General features: G+C 41.0%; 1 protein-coding gene across 1 annotated transcript in view; it reads left to right on the top strand.

The window, feature by feature from the left end:
* Positions 1 to 3,518, top strand: part of spag5 (sperm associated antigen 5) — a 10,988-nt gene extending 7,470 nt beyond the window's left edge. Inside the window, exons 12-21 of the mRNA XM_010888381.5 lie at positions 55 to 188; positions 344 to 512; positions 619 to 820; positions 935 to 1,073; positions 1,246 to 1,378; positions 1,787 to 1,867; positions 2,002 to 2,151; positions 2,454 to 2,528; positions 2,962 to 3,042; positions 3,147 to 3,518. Coding sequence (XP_010886683.2) covers positions 55 to 188; positions 344 to 512; positions 619 to 820; positions 935 to 1,073; positions 1,246 to 1,378; positions 1,787 to 1,867; positions 2,002 to 2,151; positions 2,454 to 2,528; positions 2,962 to 3,042; positions 3,147 to 3,218 — 1,236 coding nt within the window. The 3' untranslated portion in view covers positions 3,219 to 3,518. The remainder of the gene's footprint in view (positions 1 to 54; positions 189 to 343; positions 513 to 618; positions 821 to 934; positions 1,074 to 1,245; positions 1,379 to 1,786; positions 1,868 to 2,001; positions 2,152 to 2,453; positions 2,529 to 2,961; positions 3,043 to 3,146) is intronic.
* Positions 3,519 to 11,491: the final 7,973 nt, after the last annotated feature.

The following is an 11,491-nucleotide window of genomic DNA, read 5'->3' as shown; positions in this document are numbered from 1 at the left end:
ATTTGAGTCATAACTGATGTGATATTTGCCTTTTCCCTCCCTCCTGTGGTGCAGTTCATTCGGATAGAGAGTGACATGGCCAGGGAGCAGGTGTTGGAGAGTGAGGCGACTCTCTGGGCCAACCTACAGGGGCTCAGGGAGAGGAACATCCAGTGTGAAGACCTTCGATCAGCCCTCAGCCAACTCCAGTGAGACCCCTTTGCTAACACCATTCGCTTTGGCGTCAGTAGAAAGAAAGGGTTACGTGTTCATGACAGATTTGTCTGTTAGGTTGTTGGGTGTGACATTTGGGCTTGGTTGTTACCAACTGGTTGTCTTGAGCTGGTGTCTGTGTCTGTCCCAGGGCTGAGAAGGAGGCGTTGCAGGTTGAACTGGAGGACAGTAGATTCAAAGCCCGGTCAGTGGAGTTGGACCTGGGAGAGCAGGTGGCCCAGGCTGTTACGGAGGTCACCCTTCTGCACCACACGCTGAGAACACTGACCAACGAGGTCCACGCCGCTCTGACCACCAAGGTGGAGTCTCGCACGCACGCGCACACACACACGCACGTACGTGACCGGGTGAGTCCCAGGCCAGCCATGAGAACTCCCATTGAGCCGCCACGCTTTGGTTTTTCAGGAGACGGCGCCCCTGCCCTCCCTCCACTTTGGCAGGAACCCCTCCACCTCCTTTGTGGACAAAGTCATGGTGGCCATCGCCGCTGACCAGACGCAGGCCAGCGAAGCGCAGCCCCCCTCGGACACGACTCAGGAACCTTCGGCTAAGGTCCTGGGCAGCGGAAGCAGTGCCTTCGCCCCAGTCACCCCCAGGAAGTGCCAGGGTATGTCCCCAGGGTCAGCTGATCAAAAAGCACTCAACCATTGGTCAACCCTCTCACCCGATTTCAAAAAGTGTTCCCTGTCGGTAAATACCCCCGTCTTCCCCTCTTTCCCAGTGGAGTGTCCAGAGGAGGAGCAGAGTTCTGTGGTGGAGCTACTGGCCGATCTGGCTAACACCGTCTCTGAGCTCCACTCTGCAGTCACGCGGCTACGACAGGGCAGGGACGCCGAGCGAGAGGCTTCGAACGACACCATGTAAGCAGCATAAACGCTCTGTGGGGACAGTGATTTGGAGTCTGGGTGTGACGCGTTCCGTGCTTGTCTTCATCTTATTTTTAATTTTTATCTTTATTCGCTTTTCTGTTCACCCTCAATCAACTGTTGGAATAGGAGAGAACCAAATGATCTGTTGTTTTTGTGATCCCAGCTGTGGCCTGCAGGAGGAGCAGCGGAGCCAGGCTGAGCAACACTGGGCAGAGGTGTCGGAGCTCAGGACACAGCTGAGCTGTCTTCAAACCCAGCTGGAAAGAGACCAGCTGGCTCTGCAGAACAAGACCCAAGTGAGAACGGCGCATTGCCATCTGATCAAACCTCTTAGCAGAATACCGTTTATATGGCTTGGAGCTGCCTGGGAACTTCACAATCACTGTGGTGTTATTACACCATAATGAATGGGAATCAGTCCTTTGTAGTCCTCCTTTGGGATTCACCATATACTGGCCTCAATAATTATGGAAATGTTTTTTTACATGGTTCTCAACTGCTTTGACTGGCGATTCTTTAAATATATAAGTGCTGCCGATCAATATTGTACTTCTAGTATCTTTTCAAAATCTAGGGATTTGTCAACACTTTCTTGGCGACAACATTAAAAGCAACTTGAGGTTTCTTGACTGGTATTATGGTGAATATCGAGGCTTTTGTGTCTGTCTCCGGCTCCACCAATGCCCTTGGTTTTGTTCTCCCAGGAAGTTGAAACCATGAAGAGGTTATGCAGTAAGGTGACCGAGGACAGGGAGTTTCTTCTTAACCACAAATCTGAGAACAGTGTAAGTGGGAGGAGGGTTGTACATTAGCTATACTTTTTTAGGCACATCTTTCTAAAAGTTCTGTTCGTGGGAGGTTTTATCCTTGAGGAAGTCATCTTAACGTTCCCTTTGGGCCCTGCCCTTGCTGTCTGTAGGAGCTGCGTAGGGAGGTGGCAGAACTGCGGCGCCTTTTGCACCAATCACAAATTGAGTCCCAGGCCCTGAGGGAGGAGCTAAGAAACTCGGGCAGCCAATCAGCACATAGCATGCATTCTATGGATGACAAGATCCGCCTACTGAAAGAGGTAGCTTTTGATACAGTCTCAGTTTATTCCTCTTTCCCTTTTAAGACGAATGTCCTATTGGTGCGTGTCGCTGGCTGTCCCCTGACTCGACTGACGCTGGCTGTCCCCCGACTCGACTGACGCTGGCTGTCCTACGCAATTTATTTTCATCTGTTCCACCAATCTATTGCCATAATTGGACCCATTGCTTTGTTTCACATCGTCGCATACCAACTATGCAGCTTTGAAAGGCTAAGAAATACTCTCATTCAAATACTAGCAATCTGTCACAAAGTACTCGTTTAACACCATTTCCTCGGTAGGTGGAAAGACTGAAGAGGACTCTGTTGGAAGCTGAGGAAGGAAGGGCTAAGATTCTGGACAGAGCCAAGAGACATGTGAGTGTCCATGCAGTCTATTCTAGAGGGACCCTGGGTGTGAAGCAATAGATTTAGCTGGATTTAAAAAAATATTTGCAGCAAAAGACTCTCCGGGATGGTGCAATTTGGTGTTGGGCCCACCTAAGATGGGGTGTGCTATTGATGGCCTGTTGTAATTTAGCCTCTCCTTTAGATGGGTCTGGCTCCTAGCTAAATGTTTGTTATAGTGTTTCCTCCATGTCTCTGATTCCTTGTTCTTTCTGGTTGAGTGAGGCTGGATGAACAGAACAGCTTGATGAGCCTTCATATGGGCCTGATTTTTCAGTGTTTTTTGATGCTCCTAAAATATTTTGACTGCTGCAATAGTGACTCCTTCATATGGTAATCGGAAGATTGGTAGCAGAAATGACTGCAAAAGCTTTGATAACTCACTCCTGTGTCTCTTAAATAGCATGTAATTCATGAAACCAACCAGCGGAAAGTAGAGAGAGAACTTAAAGTCCTTGACGATATGATCGAGACCGTGAGAAAGGTGAGAAAGATCTAATCCAAATTGCTTTATTTCTATCTGGGTATTTTTCTATGTGTTGATTTTGTTTTGAGGGTTAGAATTGAGACATTTTCTTTTCGTTACAGACTTTGTCTTCTGTCCCTGATGTTGTCAAGAATTGCAAGGAACTCAAGACTCTAGAGGAATATCTTGGCTGAAGTCCTTCCACACTGTTCGGTTTTATTAAATGTTTGTTTTTTTTGTTTTTGTTTTGTACAAATAAAATAATCATTTTACAAAGAAGTGCACGTCAGTAACATTCCTAATTGCAAACTTGATGACTGCTTTCCATTGTCCTAAAATCAAAAGTTTTGGGATTTTGGCAATATATATTCTATTTAATAACTGGTTTCCATGACTAGTGCCTTAAAATTGGCTTCTGGTGTGACATTACAATTTCTACTAAAATAAAGATTGAATAATTACCAAACACAATTGTGTGTTGACTACAGGATTCAGAAAAACACTGCTAAGTCTGTGTCGATTGGCAGGCGAGCTGCCCAAGTCATTTTGAGTCCTGTATGTCAGCACTGTGTTTTGCTCTTAATTTAATGTTATATTTCATAATTTAGGTAGTCTTCAGTAAGGGTTCGACATTTTGGGACGCTACATGGCACAGGTTCTAGGCTAATGTCAATTTGGCCCTCAGGGGACTGGTACAGCATTTATGACTGTGGCTCTTTGCCTTTGTTGCCTGTTTCCATTTCTCTCGCAGCTTTCCTTCTCTTCTCTGATGACAGACACTGACTGTCTCTTCCTGAAGTTTTCTCATAGTACCTGTTAACACAAAGAAAATGAAGCAAACATATTGTAATAAAATGTATTTTTAATACAAATTTCACATGCATGCACACTACACACACCTATCAAATCTTTTCTCTTTACTTTCTGCATCTTTCTCTTAGAACGTATTCTCTCTCTTGGATCTGCATTTATTCTTTCCATGTACTTGTCCTTTCTGAACTTGACATTATGGTTCCTACTGCTTGCCTTCTTCTCAAAATGGCAAAACAAAGAACGATATAAGACAGATATACATCGATCAGCCATAATATTATGACCACTGACAAGTGAAGTGAATAACACTGATTATCCCATTATCATGGCACCTGTGAGTGGGTGGGATGTATTAGGCAGCAAGTGAACATTCTGTCTTCACAGTTGATATGGTAGAAGCAAGAAATATTGGCAAGCGTAAGCATCTAAACGACTTTGACAAGGGCCGAATTATGCTGGCTAAACAACTGGGTCAGAGCATCTCCAAAACTGCAGCCCTTGTGGGGTGTTCCCAGTCTGCAGTGGTCAGTACCTATCAAAAGTGGTCCAAGAAAGGAAAAGTGGTGTACCGGTGACAGGGTCATGGATGCACGTGGGGAGCAAAGGCTGGCCCGTGTGGTCCGATCCAACATACGAGCTACTGTAGCTCTAATTGCTGATAACGTTAATGCTGAGTATGGGGCTTTGTAGCTGCTGACCCCTGTCCACTTCCGAAAACGCCTACAATGGGCAAGTGAGTGTCAGAACTGGACCACAGAGCAATGGAAGAAGGTGGCTTGGTCTGATAAATCACATTTTCTTTTACATCAAATGCGTGTGGATTGCTTACCTGGAGAACACACCACCAAGATGCACTATGGGAAGCAGGCAAGCCGGCGGAGGCAGTATGATGCTTTGGGCCATGTTCTGCTAGGAAACCTTGGATCGTTCCATTCATGTGGATGTTACTTTGATACGTACCACCTACCTAAGCATTGTTGCAGACCATGTGCACCCTTTCATGGCAACGGTATTCCCTGATGGCACTGGCCTCTTTCAGCAGGATAATGCGCCCTGCCTCAAAGCAAAAATGGTTCAGGAATGGTTTGAGGAACACAACGAGTTCAATTCCCCAGATCTCATTCCAATCGAGCATCTGTGGGATGTGTGGGAGAGATATATCTGATCCATGGAGGCCCCACCTCGCAACTTACAGGACTTAAAGTATCTGGTCTTGGTGCCAGATCCCACAGCACACCTTCGGAGATCTAGTGGAGTCCATGGGTCAGTGCCGTTTTGGCATCAAAAGGGGGACCTACACAATATCAGACAGGTGGTCATAATGTTATGACTGATCAGTGTAAAATGTATGTACATTGAACAATATTTCACTCATGATTACTTAGGTAATGGTTGTTCTCGAAACCATTTAATCAATATTGCAATATAATTCAAATGTGTCAATAACATTTCTAATTTTTTCAAAAACAAGTCTAAAAAAATTATTTATTGAAGTTTATTAATTGGTTATGTCCCCTGGTGTGACAGCGATTTCCTTCGGTGTGACACCAATGTCATGTCACCCCAAAGGACCTACAGTGGATATAAAAAGTCTACACACCCCTGTTAAAATGCCAGGTGTTTGTGGTGTAAAAGAATGAGACAAAGATAAATCATATCTGATTTTTTTCCACTTTTAATGTGACCTATAATGTGATGAATTAAATTGAAAAACAAACTGAAATCTTTGAGGGGGGAAAATGAAAAAAAAAAAAATTAAAATAACCTCAATAACAACAATCTCCCCTATACTTCATATTAATGGGTTGTGGAGTAGGGTGGCAAGACGGAAGCCTTTTCTTACAAAGAAAAACATCCAAGCCTGGCTGAAGTTTGCAAAAAACAAACATCAAGTCCCCCAAAAGCATGTGGGAAAATGTGTTATGGTCTGATGAACATTTTGGCCATAATTCCAAAAGGTATGTTTGGCACAAAAACAACACTGCACATCACCCAAAGAACATCATACCCACACTGAAGCATGGTGGTGGCAGCATCATGCTTTGGGGCTGTGTTTCTTCAGTTGGAAGAAACACATCCACCCTGGCCTTAGTCAGGGTGGATGGAATTATGAACAGTTCCAAATACCAGGCAATTTTGGCACAAAACCTTCAGGTGTCCGTTAGAAAGATGAAGAGGAAGTTCACCTTTCAGCATGAAAACGACCCAAAGCACACATCCAAATCCACAAAAGCATGGCTTCACCAGAAGATGATTAATGTTTTGGAACGGCCCAGCCAGAGCCCAGACCTGAATCCAATTAAACATCTGTGGGGTGATCTGAAGAGAGCTGTGCACAGATTTGGAGTGCTTTTGCAAAGAAGAGTGGGCAAATATTGCCACGTCAAGATGTGCCATGCTAATAGACTCCTACACAAAAAGACTGACTGCTGTAATAAAATCAAAAGGTGCTTCAACAAAGTATAGGTTTAAGGGTGTGCACACTTATGCAACAAGGTTATTGTGAGTTTTTTACAAACCCGATTCCCAAAAATTTGGGATACTGTACAAATTGTGAGTAAAAAAGGAATGGAATAATTTACAAATCTCATAAACTTATATTTAATTCACAATAGAATATAGATAACATATCGAATGTTGAAAGTGAGACATTTTGTAATGTCATGCCAAATATTTGCTCATTTTGGATTTCATGAGAGCTACACATTCCAAAAAAGTTGGGACAGGTAGCAATAAGAGGCCAGAAAGTTAAATGTACAAATAAGGAACAGCTGGAGGACCAATTTGCAACTTATTATGTCAATTGGCAACATGATTGGGTATAAAAAGAGCCTCTCAGAGTGGCAGTGTCTCTCAGAAGTCAAGATGGGCAGAGGATCACCGATTCCCCCAATGCTGCGGCGAAAAATAGTGGAGCAATATCAGAAAGGAGTTTCTCAGAGAAAAATTGCAAATAGTTTGAAGTTATCATCATCTACAGTAAATAATATCATCCAAAGATTCAGAGAATCTGGAACAACCTCTGTGCATAAGGGTCAAGGCCGGAAAACCATATTGGATGCCCGTGATCTTCGGGCCCTCAGACGGCACTGCATCACATACAGGAATGATACTGTAATGGAAATCAAAACATGGGCTCAGGAATACTTCCAGAAAACATTGTCTGTGAACACAATCCACCGTGCCATTCGCCGTTGCCAGCTAAAACTCTATAGGTCAAAATAGAAGCCGTATCTAAACAGGATCCAGAAGCGCAGGCGTTTTCTCTGGGCCAAGGATCATTTAAAATGGACTGTGGCAAAGTGGAAAAGTGTTCTGTGGTCAAAATCAAAATTTGAAGTTCATTTTGGAAAACTGGGACGCCATGTCATCCGGACTAAAGAGGACAAGGACAACCCAAGTTGTTATCAGCACTCAGTTCAGAAGCCTGCATCTCTGATGCTATGGGGTTGCATGAGTGCGTGTGGCATGGGCAGCCTACATATCTGGAAAGGCACCATCAATGCTGACAGTTATATCCAAGTTCTAGAACAACATATGCTCCCATCCAGATGTCGTCTCTTTCAGGGAAGACCTTGCATTTTCCAACATGACAATGCCAGACCACATACTCCATCAATTACAATGTCATGGCTGCATAGAAAAAGGATCTGGGTACTGAAATGGCGAGCCTGCAGTCCAGATCTTTCACCCATAGAAATAATTTGGCGCATCATAAAGAGGAAGGTGCGACAAAGAAGACATAAGACAGTTGAGCAACTACAAGCCTGTATTAGACAAGAATGTATTAGACAACATTCCTATTCTTAAACTTGAGCAACTTGTCTCCTCAGTCCCCAGACGTTTTTAGTCTGTTATAAAAAGAAGAGGGGATGCCACACAATGGTAAACATGGCCTTGTCCCAACTTTTTTGAGATGTGTTGATGCCATGAAATTTAAAATCAACTTATTTTTCCCTTAAAGTGATACATTTTCTCAGTTTCAACATTTGATATGTCATCTATGTTGTATTCTGAATAACATTTTGAAATTTGAAACTTCCACATCATTGCATTCTGTTTTTATTCACAATTGTACAGTGTTCCAACTTTTTTGGAATCAGGTTTTTATTTTTCCCCCTCAAATATTTCAGTTTGTTTTTCTAAAGATCATGTTGTTCATGTTATAGGTCACATTAAAGGTGGAAAATGTTCTGACATGATTTATCTTTTCTCAGTCTTTTACATCACAAGAACCTGGCATTTTAACAGGGGTGTGAGGTCTTTTTATATCCACTGTAGCTGTCACACCAGTGGACATTTTTAAGGTATATGGTCCATTTTGGGCCTTCCATTGTTTCACAAGTAAATTTATTCATAGCTTTTTCTATGCAAATAATCAGTAATATTTTCTTATTCAATAAAAAAATGTGTCAAGCCAAAGGACAAAAAAACGCACCCCTTGTATGACTATGGAAGAAAAGTGGGATAATTTGATAAATATTTCTGACAAATCTTACCTTGTCCATGTCTTTGAGTGATGTCTTCTGTACTTTCTGACTTAAAGAGGACCCCTTAACATGTAATAGTGCCTAAATGTATGCCTGTTTTTATAATAAGAATATTGTGTCGTTGGGACATTAGATTTAGGGACAAAATGTAATAAATCAGAACTATTTGAAAAACATGCAAATCAATTTCGGGACTTCTGATTATTGAAAGAAAATAATTATGATCACAAGATTATTTGAAAGAAATTATATTTGTTTCCATGTATTTACCTAAGTTGAAAGTTCCCCAATCACACCATTGGACATTTGGTTTAAAATGGGAAGGAAACAAATTATATTAAGTATTTATATACTCGAATACCAAGTTAAACAAAACACAGCCGTTTAGAATATATCACAGTTTTAAGCATTTTGGATTCAATTAAATTGGTGATTGCCACTATGAACCAAAAACAAGGGCGTCACGTCAACTACCCATATGCAATCACAGATTTTAACTTCTAATTTATATAACGTTAATACTATTGGTGGCTCTTAGTCCCGACATAAACCTGAATTTCCATTTCCGATCTCTCTATCGATGCTGGCTCAGATTTGATATGCACTTGGTTTAGAATCGTTAGCTTTCGATGACTTCCTAAAGTCTGTTAGCCATGGACATCACCAGACTCTCTTCCCTGTTGATGCTGCTTGCCTGCCTGGCATGTATTGCAGCCAACTTCGTTTCCTGTTTTAGGGCATTTTTATCTTCAGCAAGGGAAACGCTCATTCGATTCGAGTGATTGACTTTGCCAGTCTTTTTTGGTAAACCTTTCGAATAACCATGAATCACATAAAATTGTAGAAATGTCCGCGACTGTGGGGTTAAGATAAACCTTTCAAACTAATTGGAATAACTTTCACTTAGGTTAGCATTTTAAGCATTAGACACTCTAATTTAAAAAAAGAAGTACACATGTATCTTACTGATAATCTTACTACGGAATTTCCTGGTTTCATTTTTTTTTTTTAAGAAAGCATGCTAGCTCTTTCCACTAGGTGGTAGTGAGTCCAAAACATCTCAAACAGCTGACAATGAGATTGGTCTGAAATGTTTTAGGAGTTGCCTACAAGTACTCCATTTATGTAAACATTTACAGCACAGGCATACCAGCGTGAGCATGGCTTACTGTATGTTGTTATTTATATACTGTTATTAGTAGCTGTGGAATTCGTGTGTTCATCGATGTTCAGTGAAATTGTAATTTCGGCATAAAAGGGAATAAGAAATCATACACATGTAACACTTACGTGAATGTAACTTCTCATCCCATTGACAGAGGCCTTCTGGTTGAGGGCTGAGAGAGCGTGCATTTATAGCCTTATTGGCGGCTGAGCGTTGACAGAGCGTGCATGTAGACTTTTCGATTAATTTGATCTCACAATTGTTTTGAACGATAAAAAAATAATTTTTTGTCATTGTTGTCATTCATTAATAAATAGAGCTTGGAAGAGAGAAAGTGGTTTTGGAAAAAACACTATTGCAACTGAACCCATGTGGCAGTGTGACGGCTTGCCGCTGTACCACCCTAGGCGGCCATAAACTCTATGATAACATTTTAAACGAGAAGTAAAATGTTTTATGACATGTTTTTGGCGTACTTGCACTGAGGTCCCCTCATCAAAACGAAGGAGCGTTTTGGGAGTCACGGTAACACTTAATATCAAGGTAACACGCACATGTAAGAACGTGATTTTGGATGAAATGGTCTAATCTGCAGCCCATTTTCTGTTTCTGCCATGCCCATCCGTATTTCTGCTTGGCTGCTCTTCAATAGGACTAATTTTCTCATGATATACACGGTCTCCAATTGAACAAAGGACCGAGACTTCTCAATTAGCTGGAACAAATACCTGTTGCATGAGTTTGCGTCTGCTTGGAGTAACATTTTTCACGCTTTTTGGTAGAGATATTATATTTTATATTAGGCTTTTATTCACGTCTGACAGCATCAAACATTATCTGTACTGTCGAATGTTTTAGTAAAAACAACTGCATATTTCAGTTTTACTAGTAGCCTATCTGCAGATTTATTTTAAACAATTTCACCTATAAGCTAATTTGATTAATTGAATCCAGGATTCACATGTTTGGAATTTGTCAAACATTTCTGTTACTTGCGAAGTACATTTCTAAACGTCCCTTTATTCGAGTAAAAATATAGTTTCAGAAATCAGAAGACACCCTATAATTACTGCAGAAACAGCCTTTCCCTTCTGTTTTTCCATTTGTCGAATAATAATATTTTTTAACTGTGTTATTGATGAAATGGCGCCGGCCAAGAAAACATAAGTCATATAAAAAAAAAAAACTAAAACACAAAGTTGAAGCTAAAATAGTGCAAAGGCTTGGGAAGTTAAAAAATGACCTTTTACTATGTATTTAGATAATTTTCCAAGGCACACATTTTACCTGATACTACTGAAAAGGCATGAATACCATGAGTTCAAATATCAGGTTCCACGTGAATTCATTTTCTTGATTGTCGGTTCTTTTGGTAAAGATTAGGCCAGGCTTTCTGTCTGAGTGCTGTGCGCTGCGCTGATGTCTGGACGTAATAACTGCTTGCGGTTCAGAGTGACTGAACATTCTAAGGCTCCAGACACCCTCCAGGTCCAACAGAGCTGAAATGACTGAGAGTGGGCAGCACAAAAGATCTAGTCGTAAATATTTTAAGTGGCTTTTCTGGAAAGGGAAACCCATTTGTTAATGTCATAGACCCTTTTGCACTGTTATACTTTCGGCCCCGTGTATGCATATTGTTTATTTCAAATACGTTCTTACAGTTGTGTATCTACTGAAACAAACAATTATTGTCTGTTAAGTGATATTTTCACAGAGCTCCTTGGTGTTTCAATTTGTTTTCATTTGTTTCACTTTTAATTGCAACTATGATTGTGTCCAATTCAATAGTTTGGATTTCTACCATTTAATGTGTTGCTTTTTTAAAAATCTTTCACAATTTACACTAAAATGTGTATGTTATTAAATGTAAAATGGACATTATATTTTTGAATACATCAAACTATGATTCTTAACATAAAGAAATCTGCACAACACAATTCTAAATGTTTTTCAATAAATCTTTATCAAATTCTCAAAATGATACAATAATTTACACGGT

The sequence above is a fragment of the Esox lucius genome, chromosome 25 (genome assembly GCF_011004845.1).
Source record: "Esox lucius isolate fEsoLuc1 chromosome 25, fEsoLuc1.pri, whole genome shotgun sequence".
NCBI classification, from domain to species: Eukaryota; Metazoa; Chordata; class Actinopteri; order Esociformes; family Esocidae; genus Esox; species Esox lucius.
This window is presented reverse-complemented; position numbering and strand designations above follow the sequence as displayed.